Genomic DNA, 25,409 nt, shown 5'->3' with positions numbered 1-25,409 from the left:
CACTGGTGACCCGTAACAGCTAATCTGGTAAGTAAGCAAGCTGTCCTCTGTAGGAATTGCGATCTAACGTGACAGAAAACCATGAGCTAGGGAACCCCGTTATCTCCTCCCTGCAAATCCCCACAAAATTCCATCATCAAACAGTCCAGTTCTTCATGCTGAGCAGAACCAGCGTCGCGATATACCCCTCAGTTCTGCCAGTGATGCGCTAGGCGTTAGCACCAGGAAACATCCAGATTGGCTTACTGGCTACATGCAGTACATAAAACATGGTTATCTGACATGACTTTGACCACTAAGAGAGGTGCCTATCACAGCTTTCAGCAATCTAGCCTGTCTGAGCTGCGTACAGTGGAAGATGACTGGTGGAAGCACACATTAGAAAATGGCCAGCAGGCTGCAGACTAGAAAGACCTTAAATGCCTTTATGATCAATTGCAAATGGGTTTTGGTTCCATGTCTTGTGGTAGCATTCCCATCCATAGCCCAGAGGTCAGGATGCTCCACACAGACAGGAAAGCTATCAGCGATTGCTGGGCTGAACACTTTAATGGTCTACTCAATCCTCCATCTGCAATTTCAGAAGCTGCTATTCATGGTATAGCACAGTTCCCCGTACATGAAGGACTCGCCAGACTGCCAAGTATTATCGAGACAGCAGCTGCTATCAAACAGTTATCACAAGGAAACGCACCTGGCTTAGATGCAATACCCCCCCAGAAGTCTGTACACATGGTGGTTGTTGTCAAACTGTCCCGAAGTGGCTCAAGAGTATCAACCTCAGGACAGATTGTTAAGAACCAGGGCTCAAAGCCCACATTGGTTGTGAGTTCTGTACTTAGATTTCACCAACCAATTTATCAAGTGTGAACTCCTCAGGTGCTACAACAACCTTACCATGGAGTCCCAGATAGTCCCTTTGGGTACTCCAGTCTGTCCTGCCACCTCGGTGAGCCTGTTTTTGTGATAGCTTGTCCCTTACACTAAGGATTGCAGCAAATAACCAGGTTACTCCCAGTCCCAAAGGACCAGTCACTCACCCCAGGTTAGTTGCACTATAGATCTCACAGCACAGGCAACTGGTAGCCAATCCTATAATAAACTATGCAGAGATTTATTATGTAGGAAAAGGAAGCGAGAGTTATTTACACGGTGAAAGTGGGTAAACATGCATACACATAAATGAGTTCCAAGCTTAAGTTTCAAACAGTAACAGAAGCTTCTATAATAAGCAAGCCCTATATATGTCCTTTAGGGTAACCCAGGCTAAGCACAGGGGATCTTTTGCTCATGCCTAGTAATTCTTGCCCCCCACAGTCCAAGCAACAAGAAGGAACTGTATCTCATTGCTAAGGGGTTTTGTTCCCTTCCCCACTTGTACTTGGAGCTGAAAACTCAGCTGATGGGAGGACTTCACGGACATGGCTCATCTTTGTGGCAGGTGGGGGGAGCAAACAACAAAGTGTTTTGTCCTCTTTAATGTTCCACAATAGTTTGTTTGGATGGGCCTCCCTTGTTGGCCAGGACGTGCAACAACTTCTGTTGGAGATCAGCACTTTACGCTAGTTAAGGTCTCCCTCCTGTCTGGTGATGTACGCAGTTGCAAAGGCTCACCATGCAAACCCTTAAATGGTGCCTTATAATATGGGATTCAGATGACAGAAGTGAGACTAACGCAGGTAGCAATTTACAAGCATTCCATGAAATGTAAACAATAAACAAAAAACAAACAATGCTAACACACAGCTGAGCCAGACTGGTCCCAGCTAGGGATCTGTCAGTGTTCAGTGGAGGCATGGGAACCTGGGCGTGACCTGCCACCTGGTATGCCAGCGTCACAGTTATATGTCTTGAATGCTCACTTGGCTCTTCAGTGTCATCTGGGAGCAGGAGACCATGCCTCAAGATTTCGAGGATGCCGCTATATGTATAGTTATAGTTTAGTTATATATCATAGAAGGTCAGGGTTGGAAGAGACCTCAGGAGGTCATCTAGTCCAATCCCCTGTTCAAAGCAGGAGCAACCCCAACTAAATCATCGCAAACAGGGCGTTGTCAAGGCGGGCCTTAAAAACCTCTAAGGATGGAGATTCTGCCACCTCCCTAGGTAACCCATTTCAGCGCTTCACCACCCTCCTAGTGAAATAGTTTTTCCTAATATCCAACCTAGACCTCCCCCACTGCAACTTGAGACCATTACTCCTTGTTCTGTCATCTTCCACCATTGAGAACAGCCGAGCTCCATCCTCTTTGGAACCCCTCTTCAGGTAGTTGAAGGCTGCTATCAAATCCCCCCCTCGCTCTTCTCTTCTGCAGACTCACTAAATAACCCCAGTTTCCTCAGCCTCTCCTCATAAGTCATGTACCCCAGTCCCCTAATCATTTTCATTGCCCTCCACTGGACTCTCTCCAATTGTCCACATCCTTTCTTTATTGGGGGGCCCAAAACTGGACGCAGTACTCCAGATGTGGCCTCACCAGTGCCGAATAGAGGGGAATAATCACTTCCCTCGATCTGCTGGCAGTGCTCCTACAAATACAGACCAGTATGCTGTTAGCTTTTTTGGCAACAAGGGCACACTGTTGACTCATATCCAGCTTCTCGTCCACTGTAATCCCCAGGTCCTTTTCTGCAGAACTGCTGCTTAGCCAGTTGGTCCCCAGCCTGTAGCAGTGCATTGGATTCTTCCTTCCTAAGGGCAGGACTCTGCACTTGTCCTTGTTGAACCTCATCAGATTTCTTTTGGCTCAATCCTCCAATTTGTCTAGGTCCCTCTGGACCCTATCCCTACCCTCCAGCGTATCTTCCTCTCCCTGTAGCTTAGTGTCATCCGCGAACTTGCTGAGGGTGCAATTCATCACATCATCCAGATCATTAATGAAAATGTTCAACAAAATCAGCCCCAGGACCGACCCCTGGGGCACTCCGCTTGATACCAGCTGCCAACTGGACATGGAGCCATTGATCACTACCCTTTGAGCCTGATGATCTAGCCAGCTTTCTATCCATCTTATAGTGCATCCAGTCCATACTACTTTAACTTGCTGGCAAAAATACTGTGGGAGACTGTATGAAAAGCTTTGGTAAAGTCAAAGTATATCACATCCACCGCTTTCCCCATATCCACAGAGCCAGTTATCTCATCATAGAAGGCAATTAGGTTGATCGTATGCAAAGATGACTGAGCAGTCTGCCACAGCCATTGGTATCTTGCTTCTTTCCATTGCTGGGAAGATTTTGGCATGTCTTGCTCAATAGACTCTCCATCATCACTGATAACATCGGTTGTGGCTTTCGTGTGGGATGTGGAACAGTGGATATGATTTTTGCTGCTCACCAAGTACAGGAAAAGTGCTGGGCATAAAACAGTGATCTCTGTATGGTGTTTCTAGACCTGATGAAGGCCTTCAGCACTGTTAATTCATGGGTCTTCACTGGATCTTGTATAAAGTTGTCTGCCTGCACAGATTTATCACCATGGTGCACTCGTGCTGTTCTGGCATGCTGGCTAGAGTGCTGGAAAATTGTACTTTATCAGAGCCTTTCTTTGTCATGAGTGGCATTAAGCAGCTCTGTGTGCGTGACCGGGGTATTTACATGCAATTGTGCACAGTTGGCAGCATCTCCAATCTCCTGTGTCTCCAGGCTCACACTAAAGTGATGGACCTGCCCATCAGGCAATTCCTCTTCACTGATGACTGTACGTACATAGTACGTACTGTCGAAGACATGCAGCATCCTATCTAGTGCTTTTCTAGATCAGCAAAGCGATTCGGACTCTCCGTGAGCCTCAAGAGAACCGAATCGCTTTACTAGCCTGCACCAGGAAAAATGGAGTCTGCCCCGAAATCACAGCTGAGGGCACACTGCTTAATGCGGTAGAGAAATGTTGCTATCTTGGCAGCGCTTTACCTAGTAATGTGATCAATGGTGAAATCCCGCAGTACGTTTCGAAAGCCAGGGCTGCTTAGGGTTGGAGTGCGAGAGGCCTTCGCCTTCACTCCGTGTAGCTTAGCCAAGGACTCCTCCCTATGACTGTGAGACATGGACGCTCGATAGCAGAAACTTGAAGCAACTAGAGCATTTTCACATGCGCGGTCTGCGTCTCGTCTCTGACATCAGGTGGTCGCACAGGACACCCGCCATCCGAGTCCTGGACTGGTGCTGCATGGCTAGCTTTGAGTCCCTAATCTTACAGGAGCAGCTTTGGGTGACAAGCAATTCCCCAAAGCCGCATTTTCTGGACAGATGGAAGTGGGAGCACGTACTCTGGGAGACCCATGGAAATGATATAAGGACACTCTCAAAGCTCAGCTAACAGCTGGCACAGCTTGGGAAGTGGCTGCTATGAACACGTCAGGATGGCAACAGGCCCCAAGCTGCAGTTAAAGCCACTGAGAACAGCCGAACAGAAAAAGCCAAAGAGGCATGTGAGCGAAGCAAGCAGCTGTGGCAAAACCAGGTGCCTGTATCTGCCCAGCATGTGGACGCATCTGCAGATCCCTTGTTGGCTTCCGTTGCACTGAAGCAAACCAACTCCTACGTCGACCCCGATGGGAGACTCCAGCAACGGGAGGTTCTCTGGCCTGTGTTCTGCAGGGCATCAGATTAGATGATCCGAATGGTCCCTTCTGGCCATACCATGTGAATCGGTGTGTGCCTGGCCACTCTTGCCCAGGGTACAGCTGGTGTGGGCATGGGAATGGCAGTTGGGCTATGTGCTCCTTGTTTCAGAACTTCATCAGGACAGCTAGTGGGGCCAGGAGAACCACCTTGGCACAGGGGTGAGGCCTCTGCTCTGAGAGCAGGCCGCAGAGGTGGGAGACACACAGAGGGTGCCCCCAGAGGAAGCAAGGTCAAGGAGCAGCCGCAGGAGGAGCAGTTCCACGAGCGTGTGCTTCCCGGACTGTGGCAATAGTGGTCAAGCCCTTCACCCTGCAGCCACCCCTAGGGCTCGGGGTTATCGCCTGTCATGGAGACCCTGGGCGATGCTCTGGAACTGCTCCCCATAAAGCCAGGCAGGACTTTGGGGAAGTCTCCTTTCTCTGAGCATCCTGTCTGTAGGACACACAGCTCACACAGCTTCCACCTTCCTGGGTCTGACCTCGGAGCATTCAGCATCCTCTGCCCCTCCGTGCGCTTCCCACAGCGAGTCTGCTCAGGCAGGGCTCCTGGGGAAGCCAGAGGGTCCTGCACCCCAACTTCGCAGTCAGATGTGACTCTCAGCCAGCCAGTAAAACAGAGGTTTATTAGACAGGAACATGGTCTAACACAGAGCTTGTAGGTGCAGAGAACAGGACCCCTCAGCTGGATCCATTCTGGGGGGCAGTGAGCCAGACAACCACGTCTGCCCTTCACTCCATGTCTCCAGCCAGCCCCAAACTGAAACTCCCTCCAGCCCCTCCTCCCCTGGGCTTTGTTCCTTTCCCCGCCAATCCTTTGGCTCTCACCTTGCAGGGGGGAAGGGCCCAGGCCATCAGTTGCCAGGAAATAGGGTGTCGGCCATTCTCTGTGTCCAGACCCCTGCACACACCTGCCCTCTAGGGCTCTGCAACGATCATACACCCTCACCCCACTACCTAGATACTCAAGAACTGCCTAGGGGAAACTGAGCCACCCCCACACCATTCAGAGGAAACATTAAGAACAGTCCCACTTCGTCACACCACCTCCAGAAGGAAAGGCCCCCAGCCAATCCCCCAAATTACATCCACTCCAGAGCCTGGGGGAGTGCAGCAGGGCACATGTGCAGTGTCCCTCTCCCCCCCAGGGGGAACCCTCCCAGCTGGAACACACAGGGCCTGTAGGCTGGGGTATGGAGGAACCGCTCTTGGCTTGCTTGTAGAGCGTGCGTGGGGCATCGGTTGCACTGTGAGGGGCAAAGCCCGTTGCCAACTGTGCCCACATATCTATTCAGGGGACACCATCACAGGGCCTAGTAACATCAGCCACACTATCAGAGGCTCGTTCACCTGCACATCTACCAGTGTGATATATGCCATCATGTGTCAGCAGTGCCCCTCTGCCATTTACATTGGTCAAACTGGACAGGCTCTACGTAAAAGAATAAATGGACACAAATCAGATGTCAAGAATTATAACATTCATAAACCAGTCGGAGAACACTTCAATCTCTCTGGTCATGCAATCACAGACATGAAGGTCGCTATCTTAAAACAAAAAAACTTCAAATCCAGACTCCAGCGAGAAACTGCTGAATTGGAATTCATTTGCAAATTGGATACTATTAATTTAGGCTTAAATAGAGACTGGGAGTGGCTAAGTCATTATGCAAGGTAGCCTATTTCCCCTTGTTTTTTCCTATGCGCGCCCCCCCCCCCCCCCACCAGACGTTCTGGTTAAACTTGGATTTAAACTTGGAGAGTGGTCAGTTTGGATGAGCTATTGCCAGCAGGAGAGTGAGTTTGTGTGTGTGTGTGTGTGTCCGGGAAAAAGGGGGGCGGGTGAGAAAGCCTGGATTTGTGCTGGACATGGCCCACCTTGATTACCATGCACATTGTAGGGAGAGTGGTCACTTTGGATGAGCTATTACCAGCAGGAGAGTGAGTTTGTGTGTGGGGGGGTGGAGGGTGAGAAAACCTGGATTTGTGCTGGAAATGGCCCAACTTGATGACCACTTTAGATAAGCTATTACCAGCAGGACAGTGGGGTGGGAGGAGGTATTGTTTCATGATCTCTGCGTGTATATAAAGTCTGCTGCAGTTTCCACGGTATGCATCCGATGAAGTGAGCTGTAGCTCGCGAAAGCTCATGCTCAAATAAATTGGTTAGTCTCTAAGGTGCCACAAGTCCTCCTGTTCTTTTTGCGAATACAGACTAACACGGCTGTTACTCTGAAAACTGTGAGGGGGAGGACTCCAGGGCTGGAGAGTGGGGGGCTGCAGGTCGGGGTTACAGATGAGCACAGCCCTGGCTGGTTGGTACCCCTGCTCTTGGAGCTCCGCAGTGGTTCTCTCCTTATCGGGCTCTGAGCTACCCAGGCAGCTGGTGGCAGCCCTGTAGTGTTCAGGTGGGACAGGAATGTGGCTCGGACTTGTGCCTGAGCCTTCAGGAGACTGGGAGCTGTTGAGGCACAGCTGGATCTCAGGAGCTGTCTGTCTGCCAGCTCGCATCCCCTCCCCAACCCTGGCCTCTCCCTATTCAAGTGCCCCCCCACCTTTTCCTTCCACTTCTCCCCCTCTGCTGGCCTCTTCCTGCCTTGGCTGGGGCTGCGATCTTAGAGGCTCAAGTGAAATGCATCCCTGCCACCGGGAGCTGGTTTGTTTTCCTCTCCTCGGGTGACCCTCAGGCACATGGCTGGCTGCAGTCTGAGTGGCCTGTCACTGCCCATGGCACACAGCCACTAAGGAGGTGCTAGAGAACGACTTGGGGGCTGCCCCCTCATCCCACCCTGTGCTGTCCCTTGCTCGGGGCTACCTGATGGGGCTGATCCTGGCCTTGGCTGGGCTGTGGGAAATGGAGCCAGCCATGCCTGCTGGGAGGGACCAGAAGGTCTGTATAGCAGCACACCCCAGCCCAGCACCTTGCCCCTGGCTGGCAGGCTCTGCAGAGAGGCTGACGGCTGAAGAGCCAGCCCAGTTCCGGGAAGCTGGCCCTGCCGCAGCCTGTACTGAATCCATTCCCGACAGCCCGTAGGCAGGGCGGCTTGTGCCCTGTGTGACTGGATTGGCAGCGGGGCCGGGGCCTCCCCCAGGGAACATGAGCCGCTGCTCTGGGAACGTGACGCAGGTTCCTCTCCTCGGGACATGTTCACATACCTCCACCCATGCCAAGTGCGAGCGTCTCATCAGCTCGCTGGGACTGGGACACGAGCCTGCCTGTGCCAGCGTCCAGGTCCTGGAGGGGAGGAGACGAAGCTGCACCCTTCAGCCATTGCAGGGGGCTGCGGAGGAGTCGGAGCTTTGAGAGTGGGAGGATCCCCAGGGAAGGGGTCATTCCTGGCCCTCTCTCAGACCTGTTTCTCTGAGCAGCCCCCTGGGCTCTGTGCTGGGCTCCCACTGCTCAGCACCAGGAATCCCTACAGCTCTGCAGAGCTGGGCTGAAGGGCCCATTCGAGAGCACGTATCGGGCCAGTGCTTGGTGCAGAGAGGTGGGGTCAGGACTCCTTGGCCCGTCTGTCCTCTCCTCTCCCTCACTGCAGTGTTGTTAGCTGTGCTGGCCGGAGGAGGGTCTCCAAGTGTGCGGCGTTAGCCCCTCTCTCCCTGTGTGTAGACCCCCGGGCCTCCTCGCCGTGCTGGATGGGGGGTGTTAAACAGGCTGTGTAAGTGCGTTGTGCGCCCATATGCATGAGCACAGACATGCCTCCCCATGGCTGGCCTCGATCCGTTCGTATTGTTTTCTAAATGGCGCCCAGGCCCCGGAGCAGGCTGTCCCCTGCTGGCACCAGGACAGCCTCCCGCTGTCTCCTCCCTAGCAGGGCCTGGGGCTCAGCAAGCCAAACCCCAGAGAGAGCTGACCCCTCCCTTTGAACCCATCCACCTCAAACCCTTGGGCTGGGAACCAGTCAGATTCCACAAGCAAGTCAGGGCTGGTTCCAGTCCCACTGGCCCGTCAGCTCGGGTACTGCAGGCAGGGCCGTCTCTAGCCTTTTGGGTGCCCTACAAAGCCCCCCAGGCCTCCCCGCCCCTGGGGTCTGGGAGGCAGGAGCTGTGGGGGGGCACTTTTGGGGGCCCCACAGGCCCAGAGTGGCCGGGGGATTAGCGGGGGACTGGGAGCAGCCCGCTCCGCTTCCCTCACCCTGGCCCCAGTTGTATCGCTTGGGAGGAGGGATCCCCCGCTCACTGGCAGCGGCGGGAAGTGGAGCAGCCCAACTCCAACCCACTCTACTCCGCCAGCTCCCAGCCATGACGCTCCGCTTCCCGCCACCGGAGAGTGTGGGGGGGGACCTTTCCCCAACCCCCCTTTCCCCTGAGCTACATGGCTGGGGCTGTGTTGCTCCGCTTCCCGCCACTGGTGAGTGTGGGGGGCATCTTTTCCCCAACCTCCTCTCACTCACCAGCAGTGGGAAGTGGAGCGTCGCGGCTGGGAGCTGGCGGAGTGGAGTGGGATGGAGCCAGGTTGCTCCACTTTCCACCGCTGCCGGTGAGTGCAGGGTTGCTGGGGGAAGAGGTGGAATGGGGGCAGGGGAGGAGCAGGGGGGAAAGGTAAGAGGTGGGGCGGAGGGAGTTGTCCAGGACCCCACACCCTCTAGGGACGGCCCTGCCACTTGCAGTGGGTGCAGCCCACGGAGCGGCCGGTCGAGGGATAGGGCTGGTCGCCGGAGCTGGTGCTGCTGCTTATGCAGCACGCAGCTGCCTAGGGTGCCATGAAATTTGGACAGTTTGGTGCCCCAGATTTCATGGTGCCCTACGCAGCTGCGTATGCTGCGTATGCCTGAGGATGGCCCTGACTGCAGGAAGTGGGGCTGGGGGCTCAGAAGGAGGCACGGTGCCCGCAATGCAGGGCAAGGAGACATGGGGCTGGGCTGTCAACCTGGGCACTCTGAGCCGATATCCAAAGGGTGGAAATCTCGTCCTCCTGTGCCAGGACCCTTCCTGACCTAACATGCCAGGTCTGCTGTATGCTGCTTTCCACCCCAGGGGTGCCCTGTCCGTAGCGCAGGCCGCGCTTTGGGATGACAGGCCGTGTTGAAGTGTAAAATATGCTGGAGTTGAGGGAGCAGCTGTCTAGCCCCTGCTGTGACCTACTGCACTGACTGTACTCTCTCTTTGCCTGGCAGAGGGAAGAGGAGCTGGAGGAGAACCGGAGCAAGGACGAGAAGCAGGAACCAGGGACAGCCACGAGGAAAGCAGGGCGGCCTGGCAGGAAGCGCAAACATGTCCTGGTGAGTCTGAGAATGCGAGGCGGCTCGGAGTCCTGCCAGCGGGGCGCTGTCTGGGCTGACGGTGCTGGAGAGAGGGGCGGTGGACTGAGGGCTCTGAACCGGAGGAGAGAGCCTGGCTCGTTGGCACGGCTTGTGGGAGTATGGCTCGTGTATGTCTTGGGCTTGTGGCATGTCACGTGGAGCTTTGCACTCCAGCAGCTCAAGGGCAGGGCTTCCTTGGATGCTGTGAAGAGTGAGAAAGGGAACCTAGGAGCCCATGCCCTACAGGAAGGAACGTGCCACTTGTATAGGATTCCGTCACCATCTGGTTTGGAGGAAGGGAGTCAGGAGAGCCGTGCAGGAGCAGAGATGCTGCGGGAAGGAGCTGGCGGGGAGGCTAAGGTAGGAGCGCCCGACCTGGTTCGGCATTGCAGCTCACAGTTTCTGTGGAGAGGTGGCATCTCTGCAGACTACATTTCCCAGCATTCAGTGGGGCTAGGCTGCTTGGGTGGGACTTAAGCCGCACCTCCACTGAGGGGATGAAAGTACCCGTGCCCTGCTCTGTTCTGTGATGGTCAGGTGTGTCCTTTGGGCTCCTAGTGATCTGCCAAGGGGGTTCTCGCTCAGGGAAAGTCGGGGGGCCGAGTAGATGGGTTGCTGTGTAAATGCACCAGAGCAGTGCCCCAGACAGCCTTCCCACGGGGCCCTGCCGTACCTGGGGCTGGGCTAGCGCCAGGAGGCTTGCGGAGCCCCCTGGGAAGGCTCAGTGACGGGGGACGAGCCAGACGGAGACGCCAATAGCCAGCAGGCAAGAAGCTGCTGAAGTGCAGGTGCGGGTTTCACCCCATCTCTCTGGCCTGCTGTGCAGAGATGCTGGAGACCTCTCCCAGCTGCTGCTGACACACCCAGCAATACCTGGCCATAGCTCCTTACCCCTCTGTAGCATGGGGGCGGGTCAGTCCCTCTACCGCTCTGTTACACAGGTGGAAACTGAGGCACGGAGCTGTTGTGACTTGCCCAAGGCCAAGAGGAGAGCCAGTGGCAGGCCAGAGACTAGCACCCGGACACCTCGGTTCCTGGTCGTCTAGCCCGGCCAGTGCAGGGTGCTCTCTTGCTCCCTCTGTAGGTGCTTCGCCTTTCCCTGTCTCCCCTAACGAAGAGAGGTGACCCCTCTGCCTCTGCTTTGGAGCGCACAGGCTGCCAGCCCACTGTGGGGTCCAAGCGGTACCTAGGACACTCCGGTGGTGTCCAGGGTTGGCTATAGCAGCTGCAGTAACAAGGCATATTGGACTTCTCAGTTTACAGAGCGGCTGTGGGTTCCCTCCCCGAGAAACCTTCCTGTTATGCTGCTGGTGCCTGTGTCCCACGCTCTTCATTCCTGGTGCCTGCCCCAGAGCTCCCCGTTCCTGCCCCTCCCCCACTTCCATTTAAAAAGCCTCCCCAAGCCAGAGCCTCCATTTAGAAGGTTGCTGGAAGCAGAAACTTCTTCCCAGCAGCCACTTATTGGGGCCAGTGTGCGGCAGGGGTCCCAGCAGTGCCCTCTGTTGGGGAGCTCATGCATGCTCATGCAGCGTGATGTACAGCTTGGCTTTTCGGGAGCCCGCCGGGCCAGTCGCCAACCCCACCCACCCAAATACCACGATCACCCTGGCTGGGGGCATGTTTTTAAGACGCTGTTCGAATCTTGTGCAAAGATTACAGAGGCAAACACAAGGCACAAGACACTGTCCCCTCAGGGGCAAGTGCCCCCCTCTCCTCCCACTGTCCTGGAATGGGCCTGGGAGCCCATCTCCCTTGCAAAGCTGGGCCTGCTGCAGCCTGTGCCACTCTCCAGCAGCTTTGTGCTGTGCCCTGCAGGTCCCAGATTTGGGCTGTGTCACACCAGGGCAGGCAGGCGAGAACTCGCAGGTCGCTGCCTGCCACCGCTCCCCCCTTCCCAGAAACCAGGAAGCTGCTAGCTTGAGCAGCCCTCGTATCGCCTGGGCAGAGGAGCAGCTGGAGTGGGTCTAAGAGCTGCAATCCTCCACAGGGCCTGGGAGGCCAGGTGGCTCCAAAGTGCTGACCTGGGGAGGAGCTGGGCTGCAGCAGGGACACTTGCCCTGGCTGGCTTCTGTAGCTTTCACACCAGCCCATCTGCCCAGCATCTCATGCTGGCCAGCTCCTGGCCCTTTGGGAGCAGCTGTGACAGCTCTCGATCTGCTGACACTTGGGTGATAATTACCCTGTGGGAGGCCATGCTGCTGAGAGGAGATGCCCCCTAAAAACCATCTGGTATGTGCCTGGAGCCAAATGCTGCTGCATGCTTCACCTCTCCAGCTGGGGAGGGGTTGGCATGTGCAGGTTGTGGGGGTGTTGTGAACTTCCTGCTCCTCCTGCCCATAGCCCAGCTTGTGCAGCTGTCCCTCTGCCCCTTCCTGAGATCAAGTGCTCTGCCCTGTCCTTGGGGAACCCTGTGCAGGAGCTCAGACCTTCCCTTAGTCTGACAGGGGCTGGCCCCATCTCTGCTGGGGCAGGGCTTCAGACTCGGCCCTGGTAACCCAGTGTCTCTCTGCTTGGCACGTTGAGTATGTGAGCCGCTGCCCAAGGAGCAGGGAGCAGAAAGACGCCAGCGTCCTGCTCAGAGAGAGCATTCTCGGGGGGAATCTCAGGTGCAGCTTGGAATGGTGCTAGTTACTGTGTCCTGGGGATCTCTGGCCAGGTGCGAGAGCCGGTTGTGTATCTGGGGTGCCTGGGGGAGTCAGGTGTGGGGGTTTTCAGTGCCCTCAGGCCCCATAGAGGTCTCTGCCCCAAGGAACTCTGGGCACAGAGGCTGGGGCAGAGCAGAGTGAGGGTGAGATCGATTTTATACATGTGCACTTGCAATCTCTGTAGCTGCTGCCCTGATTAAAGCACAGCTTTCCCAAAGTGATCGGTAGCTGAGTTCCTTAGATCCCAAAGCCGGCGGCAGGGGAGAGGGGGTGGGCGGCATTGGAATGGTCTAGTCTGCCCTGCAGCATAGCACAGGTCAGAGACCTGCCCCCCAGTAATTCCTAGAGCCGATCTTTTCTTGATTGGGTCACTGTCAGTGATGGAGAATCCACCACCACCCTGGGGAAATGGCTCCAGTGGTTAATTACTCTCCCGGTTAAACATTCCTGCCTTATTTGTTTAGATTCAACTCCTTGCTGTTGGATCACGTTAGATCTTTCTCTGCTAGATTGAAGAGCCTAGTATTAAACTTCCTCAGGCGGGTCCTTAGACTGATCAGGTCACCGCTTAACCTGCTCTTGGCGAAACTAAACACATTGAGCTCTTGGAGTCTGTCTCTACAAGGCAGGTTTTCTAACTCTTTAATCATTCCCGTGGCTCTTCGCTGACCCCTCTCCAGTTTATCGACATCCTTCTTGACCTGTGGCACCAGACGTGGACAAAAGATACCAGCAGTGGTCATCCCAGTGCCAAATCCAGAGGTCAAATAACCTCTTGACTCCTACTCAAGATCCCTATTTATACCTCCCACAATTGCATTAGCTCTTTTGGCCAACAGGCTGTTGGCATGAGAGGATGTAGCACAAGGTGGCATGAGCTGGGTGACACATCAGCGGCTGGGTCCAGATAGCATGAGCAGACATAAGGGCTATGGGCTAGGTGGCCTGAGGCTCTGGAGTTGAACTGGAAGAAGAAAGGTGGTGGTTCTCTTCCAAGCTCCATCCACATGGGGCGCCGCTCGCAACAGATTGTGCAGATGTTCCGCATCTGGTCATGCATGCTCTCTCGGTGGTGCAGGGGCCAGGAGCTTGATTCCTTTTTGACTGAAGAAAAAAATAAGTGAGGGTATCTTCCAAGCCCACCCACTCATGGTGCTAAAATGAACCATCATTAAAGCGGATGGGCAAATCTGTTTTGGTACGCTCCTTTCTCTCCTTATGTTTATCATCTGACGAGCAGTGGCCTAGTTAGCATTTAACTCAGCTGATGCTACTGTAACACCAAGGGACGTGAATGGGATGTTCACTCCTCTGCCGCCTACAGACTTGGCAGGTGTCACTGCCTCAATTATGCTCACATCACGTTTTCAAGATTTCATTGCAGCCGTAACAGCTAGAGACTTCCCTTTTGTTAATGAAAGCCAAGACTTTGGAGGACAAATAGCAACTTGGGAATGTTGCTCGCACACCATCCCACCACATACCATGCCCATCCAAGCTGGGAAGGGGCAGGCATAAATGGCACAGGCTGTGTAGTGCTGAGGGCTTGCTACTTCTGCACTGGGGACTGGAGGGTGCAAAGCAGTCCCTTGAGCACAGAGAGGTCAGGTGCCTGGCGGAGGGGAGAGGGCAAGCGGAACAGTAGCAGAGCTGCCTGGAGGGATCTGTACTGCATGGCGAGGTGCTAGCAAAGCCCCCCGGAGAGGCTGTTGACTACAGACTGATGGCCACAGAAGGGAGCAGTGTCATGGAGCAGTGTCTGGCTGGCTAAGAGACAGAAACCAGTAGGGATAAAGGAAAGGAGTACTTGTGGCACTTGTGGGTTAGCTCTCAGAGCGGGTAACACAAATCTCTGTCCTAGGACTAAGATTGTGAATGTAGGGCACATCTACACTTAAAGTGGTCCAGTGGGGCATCGTAGACACTACCTACACGCACGGGAGGGCTTCTCCCATCGCCGTAGACAATCCATCTCCCCGAGAGGCGGTCGCTAGGTTGATGGGAGAATTATTCTGTCAACTTAGTGCTCTCTACCCTGGGAGCTAGGTCGGCTTAGCTCCGTCCCTCTGGGGGTGGATTTTCTGATGTAAATTCTTGTGCAGACCAGGCTTCGGACACTTCACTGGGTTCCCTCTGGGAAAGACCCGGGCATCGCTGTGGACAGCTTAGTGTGCATTGGTGATCAAACCAGCAAGGAGGCTGCATAAGGACCAGGAGGGAGAATAATATTCCAGTGCCCTCATCTGACTGACGACCGGTATAGAGAAGGTAGCTGGGGTGCTGCCATGCACCTTTTCCCACATACAACAATGAGGGGGAAATTGAAAGGAGGCAGAATTAGCAATGAAAAAGGGAATGTATTCACAGTGTATCATTAACCTGTGGAACTCGCCTCCACAGGCTATTAATGAACCAAAAGCTTAGTTAGATTCCCATAAGGATTGGACATTTATATGGATAATGAGAATAACCAGTTACATTAGGCCCAGATGTACAAGGCACATGAAGCCTCTTGTTTGAGGGCCTGAATCAGCCACAGGGAGTGGGGGTTTTAGCAAGAAATGTTCCTTATGGGCAGGGTATCTGCTACTTGTCTGTAATTGCTCCTTCTCCTGTGACATCTGTTATTGGCTGCTATCAGAGTCAGGGTGATCAACTGGGTGGGCTAATCTGCTCTGGCAGTTTCTCTGTTCTTGCCCCCTCCCACACCAAAGCATCCACGAATATGGGGGAAGCAAAGCCATACAGCATCAGTTTCTTGAATAGTTTCTCATAAAGCGCAGAATTTTAGATAAAGATCAGGAGGAACTGGAAATACTGAGTTGAGATCCGCCCCTCCCTCCCCGCAGCCTTGACTCTGCCCCCCTGGAGCTGGCAGTAGCCATGGGGAATTCTCTGCATGCACTGCAGCTGCATTCGCAGCATGAGGTGTAGCTGTATTGAATGGTGGAGGAGTTAGTTGGAGCAACTTGGTAGAGCTGTGATTGTGACAGGTGATCTGGGGGGCTGTGGCCCTCGGGGGGTGTTCGTGAGCCCCTGTGTGAGTGATCAGAGGAAAGGGATGCATTGTGCTTTGAGGGCCCCAGCATCCCTCAGGTCAGTGCTGCATTGAGTAGGCTGTGTCAGTAGCAGGGCACAATGGAGGTTGGTGGGAGGTGAGCGTGTTTGTGGGTTTAATGAAGGGTGAGTGGAAGCAGAGTGCTGATGCATCATGCACCTGGGGGTGAACTGGCTCAAGGGGGCTGCAGTGGGGCTGGTCTTTCTGTGGAGTAGGCTAGGCCGGTTGAGCATCGGGAGCTCCTGGTCAATGCACTGCAAAGTCAGAGTGCTATGTGAGTATGTTTGACAGTTGTAGTTAACTCTGGGTTAACAACAGTGTTTGCCATTTAATTTCCTGGGTTTTTTTTAACAGATTGGTAGGAATCTGGTCATTTAGGCAGTTGTAGTCATGTAGGTGTGCAGTTCAGACACTGCTCCTGCCAGATAATGATGATAATGTCTAGCTGTTATGTAGACTATCTTTCCATCTGTAGATCTCAAGGAGGGAAACATTATCTCCATTGTACAGATGGGGAAACTGAGGCACAGAGTGATTAAAAAGAAAAGGAGTACTTGTGGCACCTTAGAGACTAACCAATTTATTTGAGCATAAGCTTTCGGTACTCCTTTTCTTTTTGCGAATACAGACTAACATGGCTGTTACTCTGAAAAGAGTGATAAAAGTGACTTGGCCAAAGTCATTCCACTGGCAGAGCTGGGAATAGAGCCCAGTTTCCTGAGTCCCAGTCCACTGGGACTATGTGGTTGTTATGTGATTCCGAAGTACCACCCAAAATATACTTTGTTACAGTGGATTGGGAATAATGGTTGTGCTTTGAAATGTTTGGCATGTGTAATGGCTAATAGGGCTGGTGAAAGAAAGACGTTGTATTGTGTCCCAAACACTTGACAATTTTATTACAAGGTGGTTACAGGAACATAAAGCCTGTGAGAGAAGATTGGGGTGTCTCTCTTCCCCTTAGAATCTGTGAATTTTATTAAATGCTGTTTTTTCCCAAGGGGCTGAATCTCGGGAACCCCTTGGTCAGAAGACCCCACGTTAGGGTCACTAACCATACGCTGTGCCCCCATGAGAAACACCAGATTTCAAGGTAACCCAAATAACGGTACGGATTTTAGAATGCTTTGAAGAGTTGAGCTTTAACAGAAAATTGGTTTCTGCCTTAACTATTGTAGGCTGGCAGTCCACTCTTCTGCTGAAAGGGGGACCATTTAGGGAGGATGGAGGGAAGGGGCTCTACACATCCCTCTGCAGCATAGAGGAGTCAGAGAGGTGTGACATGTCCCATTCATGTCAATGAGATGTTCTCATTTAGCTGGGAATACCCCAGGGAGATGAATACAGCCTGAAACGATAGCTCTGGGACGTGTGAGCCACTCCATTCGGTCTGGTGGTCTTTCCACCTCCACTCCCTGGTGCTGGAAAACCTGTAGTATGCATCAGGCATGCCTGTTCCCAGTGTCAGCAGTGTTGCCTTGGTGCATGCTCCCAGGAGGCCTGTTCCCAGCTCCTCACTTAGGGGGGCAGGGCTTCCACAGATCCTAGCACGCATAGGATCATAGCATTGTGGGGCTGGAAGGGACCTCGAGAGGTCGTCTAGTCCTGCCCCCTCCACTGAGCGGTACCAAGTGAACTTAGACCAGCTGTGAGAGGGGTTTGTCCAACCTGTTCTTATAAACCTCCAGTGATGCGATTCCACAACCTCCCTTGGAAGTGGCTCCCCAAAGCTTAACTGCCCTTAGAGTTAGACAGTTTTTCCTAATCGCTAACCTCAGTCTCCCTGCTGCAGATTTAGCCCATTGCTTTTTGTCCTGTCTGCAGGGGACATGGCGAACAATGGATCACCATCCTCCTTAGAGCATCCCTGTACAGATTTAAAGGCTATCAGGTCCCCACTCAGGCTGCCACATGGGGGACAGGGAGAGAGGCTCAGATTTTCCCCAGAGAGACAAGGCCTTTCAGATATCAGCTCACATGAGGGGAGGTTGGAGGAGGGGCTCAGGCACCGCCAGAAAGGCATGCCCTCCCTCAAACCTGGCTGATTTGAGGGGGGGTCAGGCTTACACAGATGGGCAGAGTCCTCCCTGCTCCTGGCACACCCAGGGGAGGGGCAGGCAGAGGGGCTCAGGCACCTCCAGAGGAGCTAGGTCCCTTGGATCCCAGCACATGTGTGAAGGTAGGGAGAAGGATGTAGTCCACACAAGAGAGCCCGTCCGATCCTGGCTCACACCTGGGAGGGAAGAATGTGACACTGACAGGTGCCCCTGCCCCTATCTGCTACTCACCTCCATATCCCCCTTCCCAGTATCAGTCCCCACCCATTCCCCCAATCCCCATTGCCTCACCTGGGTCCCCGAACCCCCTCCCCTGCCAGCAAAGATTCTTATGTCTATTTTTTCCCCAAGAAATCCTTTCATTAAGTTCTCCCAATACAGACGCTCTCCGGAGAGAGGCGGATTTTACCCTTCAGATTTCTGCCTGCAGTAGGACTCCAATTGACACTGGCTAGGAGGACCAGGTTCAGGGGCTTGCTGCTTATCTGTGAGCTATCCAGCCACGGTTAATGCTTCTGGCCTACAAACCCTGTAGACTCCTCTGTCTTCCTCCTGTTTTCACTTTTCCTCCTCCAAAGGGCTAGTGGGTTCTGTGCGCTCTGTGAGGGTGACCGTTCAGCGAGCGAGATCCCTGTGCCAGGATCAGAGGCAGGGTTTCATTCCCAAGGCTGGGTTAAAAAAAAAAAGGTGCAAAAATGTCACCCGTTAGTGAAGCTGTTTTTTTGGTGGGCAGCATCTGGAGAACCCTGTGGTCAAATGACCCCAAATTTGGCTCACTCCGTGTACCCACGTTCCCAGGGGGCACCCCACAGTTCAGATTTTAGAGCACTGAGAAGAGTTGAGCTATATGTAAAAAGCTGTAGCGGAGTCCCTGGTGGCTAGAGGTGGGATTTTATAGCAACACAGGCTGGGCCTGGACTACACAGTTCTGCTGGTGAAACTTGCCTTGTATCAACGCATCTCATGCCTACGCTGCTGTTGGGCAGGGTGATTGCGGCACATGTGGCAACCTACACTGACGTCCCTACAAATCGCGGTGCAACCCCAGTGTCTTGGGTGGTGGCACAGGCTAATCGCCCGAGGACAGGCCTGCCCAAGCCCCTGGGTACATACTTGGGTGGCTAGCCGGCGCTGCCGCGGCTTCACTGGTCCATTTAGTGGGCCATCCCAGGCAAAGCTAGCTCAGGTATCCTTCTCCACTGCAGTGCAGACATACCCTTTGTTTGCATCCACACTCGGCTTGGAGTCCTGCTGGTAAAACCCCAGCTCTCCGTCAGTGGCTGAAAATCACCTCCCTGACTGGCATCAATCCTTCCCTGGCAAGGTGCCACCAGTTCCTGCGGTAGTATCTGTGCTGGTCAAAGCAGTCCTCCATCGACCGGTCCACAGCGACAGCAACTGCGCTGGGCGATGGTTGAACTCTGCTGCCCGGGCATTGCAGTGATTGGAAGCCTCCCCCCTAAGAACTCCCAGTGTGATTTTGGAGTGCCTCCCTCCCTGCTCGCTCACCTCTGTGACCAACCCGACGGGGGCAGCTCCAGGTAAAGCTACAAGCTGCATGCTGCTGCTGCCTGGTCCAGGAATGAAGTCCCAACTTCCTTGGGCTGGGGGGAGCAGGAGCTGTGCAAGCTCGGCGGCAGAGGAGCTGCAGAACTGACGGTGTCTCTTCGGACACTGGGTGTGCAGCAGCTGGGCTCTGACAGGGACGAGCAGCAATGTGCAGCCAAGGGGAAGGAACTACGGCAGTTGCACCATAAGACAAGGGAGGCCAACAGAAACGTATGCCAGGAAGAGTCCTAGCATGGCCCTGCTTGAACCGGTACCGGGCACTCAGGACTGGTATGGCATATGAACCAGAATAAGCCGTGCTGGTGTATACTGATATAACTGCATCTACACTAGGGGGCTTTGCCACTTTCACTATACTGGTAGTTAAAGCAGCAAACCCATTAGGTTAAGGTCTTACTGGCTAGCTTTCCAGGTTCCCATGTGTTCCCCGTGTACATGGTGCTCTCGGATCCCCTTCCTCACTGTGCTGAAGCCATGTAGTTGATGGCCACTAGGTCCAAGCTTCCATATTCTTCTCAATCATTCCCTCCCTTCAGTAAGACACAGCGCTGGGGTGGGGCGCCATACTTTCTGGATTTTGATGCCTACAGGCGGTAACCTAGTTTGAGCATCTCTGTTTGCCATCAGCTAGGCGGATGATTAAATCCTCCAGAAGTGCAGGATCCTGCTCTTGGGCGCAGGTCTTGCTCTCCTCTTGTCTGACAGCCTGTAGGAGATGCCCTTTGTTTTCAATTCCATGGACCTTCTCGTTGTCAGATTGCGGCCCCTAGCACTGCAGGTGTTTCTGGTGTACGTCATCCCATCTGTCCACCTTTGCTCTCTGTCCATCTCAGAGAGCTTGTCCCCCTTCAGTGCTGAAGAACCAGCCCACTGATTAATTGTGTTGCCATGCTGGACTGGGTGCAGGGCCGTGGTCCTAGCAGCTGTGCAGTGTACGCACAGTGATGGACAGTCTCTGCCTCAGGGAGCTTACAGTCTGACACAAACCAGGTGAGTGAGGCAGACACGTGGGTGGGGAGCAGAGAGGACAGGGTGTTTTAGCACAGGCCAGCTGCATGCACAAGTTGTAGATGTGCCAAACCAGGCGGTAGCAGCGATCAGTGAGTCACAGCAGCATTCTCTTGGCCTCATGGCAAGGTGGGCATAGGGAGGGACTGGAAGGAGGGTCAGGTGTTGGTCTTGGGAGTTTTGACCAGGGTGTTTTCCCACGTAGAGGGATGGCAAGGTGAATGTGGGAGAAGCAGGTGACTACCGTCCCTGGCAGAGTGGGGGTGGAGCGTGAAGGGCTCTGAAGGCGAGGATGTGTAGTGTGTATTTGAGGTGGTGGAGACTGGGAGGCCAATGGACTGACACAAAGGATGCCTGGTGTGGTCCCAGGGCCAGAAAGATCACCTTGCTGACAGCATTTGGAAGGAGGCTGAGTGAGGCAGGGTGGCAGTAGACAAGGAGCGAAGTCAAGACACAAGGTGATCAGGGCTTGGACGAGAGCTGTTAAGTCGTCAGTGGTTCCTGCTCCTGGCTTTGGAACTGCAGGTGCGTGAGTCTGTTAAGTGCCATCCTAGCCATCTCTGCTTTCTGTGAGCCTCCGCCCTCTTGTGCCCACTCTAAAGAAAGGCTGGTGTCTGCTTCTGTTTGCCCCTGCTGTAAATGCCACCTCACAAGCTCTGCCAAGTCAGAACTGCCCACCTGGGACCTGTGTGACCGGCGACGGCAGCAGAGTCTTGGAGGGCTTGGCCTGTGCACAGACCTGGCACTGGGCCTTAGCTCCTGTACCTGGTGCTCCTGCAGCCTGCTCCTGCTAAGCGGAAGCTGACAGTGGAGCTGAGAGGCTGCCCGGCTGACAGTGCAGTGCATTGTCTTCCTGTGTACACAGTATCCAGGCTGCCAGACGTGACCGAGCTGGCAAGCCTTGCAGCCCCGTCAGCCGCTCGGGCACTGCCAGGAGAATGTCTCCATGCTTGTTTTGAAGGGGAAAGCCCCAGCCTAGTGTGGGTTACTATAAATAGCCCATACAGCTGGAGAGCCCTGCCGCGCTGGCTCCTCCAGGGGAGGCCAGAGGCTGTGGCCAAACCCGGCTTTCTGGGGAATGGAGCTGGCTGCTGGAACCCCAAGTGGAGAGAAGCCAGAGGGCCTGTGGTGGAGACACTCCATGTGCATCTTGGTGGCTGCTGTTAACTGTTCAAGGGCTGTTGGGGATGGCCAGCCTCTCCCTGAGTCCTGGCTGCTGGGGCCGATTTGCTGTCAGTCCATCTGCTCTGGGAGCTCACCCAAGGCAGGTTCACAGTGCACTTGGCCATGGGAGTGGGAGTCCTTCCTGGCCTCCTCATAGTCGGAGAGTCAAAGGCCAGAAGGGACCACCTGACCATCCAGTCTGACCTGCTGTCTAGCACAGGCCACCAACCCATCTGGTTACCCCTGTGTGAAGACCAATGACCGTGACTAGACTAAAGAGTTCCAGCCCTCAGGAGACTGAGCTGGTGTATCACTGGCCAAGAACAGGGGGATTGACGTTCAGCACTGCCTGAGACTCCTGCAGCAGCCAGGAATTGATGGGGTGGGGGGCTGCCCAGACGATCCCTGCAGGTAACCCACATCCTATGCTGCAAAGGAAGGCGAACCTTCTCCCCCCCACCTCCAGGTCCCTGCCAATCTGACCTGAGGGAAATTCCTTCCCCATGCTCAATATGGTGATCAGTATAAGAACGGCCAGACTGGGTCAGACCAAAGGTCCATCTAGCCCAGTGTCCTGTCTTCTGACAGTGGCCAATGCCAGGTGCCCCAGAGGGAATGAACAGAACAGGGAATCACCAAGTGATCCGTCCCCTGTCGCCCATTCCCAGCTCCTGGCAAACAGAGGCTAGGGACACCTTCCCTGCCCATCCTGGCTAATAGCCATTGATGGACCTATCCTCCATGAACTTATCCAGTTCTTTTTTGAACCCTGTTATAGTCTCGGCCTTCACAACGTCCTCTGGAAAGAAGTTCCACAGGTTGACTGTGCATTGTGTGAAAGACTAGTTCCTTGTGTTTGTTTTAAGCCTGCTGCCTATTAATTTCATTTGGTGGCCCCTAGTTCTTGTGTTATGAGAAGGAGTAAATAACACTTCCTTATTTACTTTCTCCACACCAGTCCTATTAATCTCACCTCATATGGAAGCTGTTGACCCTGAGCATGTGAGCAAGACCCACCAGCCAAGCACTGGAGAAGGAGAATTCTCTGTACCCACCCACTCCAGTGTCCCGTCTTCAGCCATGGCCATCTCTGATACTTCAGAGGAAGGAGGGGAAAAAAACCCGCAGAATACACTGGCAGGGAAAGATTCCTTTCTCACCCCTGCGAGTGACTAGCTGAAGCCCTGAACCATGCTGGCCAGGCAGTGGGGTTAAACCACACTGTGGGCAGAACTCTGTAGGCTTGTTGGTATTGGGGCACAGGGGAGTGCTGGGATTTCTCGGGCACTGTGCCCCATTCTAGTGGTGTCAGACTCTCTCCAGACAGGAAGCTGTGCAGGGAGGGGTGGTAAGGTCTCGGTTCTTCCATTGAGGAGGTAGGTGTGTTAGGGAGTGTGAGTGAGGGAAGTGGCACGTGAAGGGAGAAACCAAAGGAGGAAGTGGGAGAAGGGAAGGAGTCTGGCTCAGCTTGTGTGCGCTGTGAGAGGACTGCGCTGTCCTACGGGTGCTGCCTGCTAACACCAGGGGGATGTGTGACCCTCTCATCCCCCTCCCTCCTCGTGGGAATGCAAGCTAAGGGGAAGAGTGTGGAGATGTGGGTGGCACACCTCTCCTAGGGGTCGGGAGGAATTGCTGCTCACTCTCCTTTTGTGGCTGTAATAGGACCTCTTATTTTATCAGGCTTTTCTGGGGCAGGTGAGTGATCTCTGGGACGGTGCAATCCTGCCCCAGCATGCAGCATATCACTCAGACCAGCTCTGAGGGAGTCTGCAGCTCCCATGCCCTGGGCTGCCACTTCTCTTCCCCCTTCGAAGGGGGAGTCATGGGCTTCGAATTGCTAGAGCCGGAAGAGCCCTGGTAAGGCCCCCACTCCATGTGTCCCATGGGACCCAGGTAGGAGCACGGTGGATCTGCTTGTGACAGGGGTCTGGGGCACATGCTTGAGGGTGGGTGTGTAGAGGTGGGCTGCGGGGGTTGCAGTGCTGTGCATTTTCCCATGGCTTTTTCAGTTTCTCAGGGAGCTGTTTATGATAGTGACATAAAGCGAGCGCCTCTCCTGAGTTCTCAGGTGGTGCAGTACCGCACTGAGAGCCACTCTCGCAGTATTTCATCCCCTGGAGACCAGAGCGATCTGAACATGGCTCTGAGCCCTGCCTGCCTCTCTCTAGCTGCAATCAGTGCAGCAGCTGAGTGCCCCAACTCTCCAACCCTCCCTGGGCTCTAGGGTTGGGCTGTTATTCCCTTTCTCAGATATGGGAACCGAGGCCCAGAGAGTCTAAGGGACTGGCCCAAGATCAACAGGGAGCACATGAATTGAACCCAGGTTTCCCACGTCAGTGCCCTACCCAGTGGGCCACCTGCCATGTGGCCAGGAGAGGAACTGCCTGGCCTTGGCCTTTCCTAATACCACTCGACCCCTGTGACGAAGTGGGACTGTTCTTAATGTTTCCTCTGAATAGTGTGGGGGTGCCTCAGTTTCCCCTATGCAGTTCTTAAGTATCTAGGTGGTGGGATAAGGGTGTATGATCACTGCAGAGCCCTAGAGGACAGGTGTGTGCAGGGGACTGGACACAGAGAATGGCCGGTTTCAGAGTAACAGCCGTGTTAGTCTGTATTCGCAAAAAGAAAAGGAGGACTTGTGGCACCTTAGAGACTAACCAATTTATTTGAGCATAAGCTTTCGTGAGCTACAGCCGACACCCTGTTTCCTGGCAACTGATGGCCTGGGCCCTTCCCCCCTGCAAGGTGAGAACCAAAGGGTTGGAGAACAAAGGAATCAGGTGCCCTCCTGGCCCGGGAAAGGGACAAAGCCCAGGGGAGGAGGGGCTGGAGGGAGTTTCAGTTTGGGGCTGGCTGGAGACGTGGAGTGAAGTGCAGACCTGGTTGTCTGGCTCACTACCCCCAAAATGGACCCAGCTGAGGGATCCTGTTCTCTGCACTTACAAGCTCTGGTTTAGACCATGTTCCTGTCATCTAATAAACCTCCTGTTTTACTGGCTGGCTGAGAGTCCCGTCTGACTGTGGAGTTGGGGGGCAGGACCCTCTGGCTTCCCCAGGAGCCTGTCTGGGCGGACTCGCTGTGGGAAGTGCACGGAGGGGCAGAGGAGGCTGAATGCTCCGAGGTCAGACCCAGGAAGGTGGAAGCCGTGTGAGCTGTGTGTCCTTCAGACAGGCTGCTCCCAGAAAGGAGACTTCCCCAGAGTCCTGCCTGGCTTCATAGGGAGCAGTTCCAGAGCATTGCCCAGGGACTCCGTGACAACTGGTGGCAGCGGTGGGATGTTCTGCATGCCGTGGATGGCACTTCCTGCAGTAAGTGACTGGAGAGCAGTAAAACGAAGGGGGACTGATGAGGACCAGACGTGCTGAAGGCTAAGAGAGGAGCGGTTTTGGGGGGGCGGTTAACCCCTGGGAGTGTGTGACCAGCGAGAAGGACTGTGCAGTAATGGGGTCCCCCTGGGGACTGCGATGAGCAGTCTCAGGGGCGGAGGAGCCTGCGGCTTGGCCCTGGGAGAGAGAAGGACTTTTGCAGTAACAGGGTTCCCCTGGGGATTGCAGCGAGCATTCCCAGGGGCGGAGGAGTCTGCCGCTCGACCCTGGCAAAGAGGTGGTGACCTCGAGAAGGGCTGGCACATGAGGGGTTCTCCTTGGAAACCATGGGGAGCTGAGAGCACAAAGGCCTGTGAGTCCACAGCAACTTGGGAAGAGCGGAGTGATGTCCTGTCACCATCTCCTTAAGAAGGACATTGTAACTCTGTGCAGAAGGAGAGTGTGAGCATTGGAAAGTTCACCAAAGCACAGTTAATCGTGCAGCTGGAGGAGGATGACCGCTCTAAGGAACAGATTCCTGACCCCAAATGAGGCTATAGCAGCAGATAGGGAGCAGCTGGAGTGGTAGCCAGGCATCACCAAGACTCCTGTCCCCGACCAGACGAGGGTCTTCACGATGAGGTTCCCCATCCGGGGATCGGAGACGGATGGGATTGGAGCCGAGTCCGACAGAGCAAGAGGACTGTGAGAGACAGCGAGAGCCCGAGAAAGAGCTG

The 25,409-nt window shown here is 54.4% G+C and overlaps 1 protein-coding gene across 6 annotated transcripts in view; it reads left to right on the top strand.

Annotated features, from left to right (window-relative positions):
* Positions 1 to 25,409, top strand: part of DNMT3A (DNA methyltransferase 3 alpha) — a 268,395-nt gene that overhangs the window by 33,747 nt on the left and 209,239 nt on the right. For 4 of the 6 annotated variants that reach the window (XM_048846079.2, XM_075126270.1, XM_075126269.1 and 1 more), the window contains exon 1: positions 10,208 to 10,225. Coding sequence is in view for 2 of the 6 variants with exons in the window: in XM_075126271.1 (XP_074982372.1) it covers positions 9,740 to 9,844 (105 nt within the window). In the remaining 4 variants the exon portion in view is untranslated. Of the gene's footprint in view, positions 1 to 9,739; positions 9,845 to 10,207; positions 10,226 to 25,409 lie in introns of those variants that run through there. The other 2 variants (XM_075126271.1, XM_075126272.1) reach the window with 1 other exon arrangement.

Source organism: Caretta caretta, chromosome 3 (genome assembly GCF_965140235.1).
Source record: "Caretta caretta isolate rCarCar2 chromosome 3, rCarCar1.hap1, whole genome shotgun sequence".
Taxonomy (NCBI): Eukaryota; Metazoa; Chordata; order Testudines; family Cheloniidae; genus Caretta; species Caretta caretta.
The sequence above is the reverse complement of the archived record's forward strand: the minus strand, read 5'-3'. Positions and strand labels throughout refer to the sequence as shown.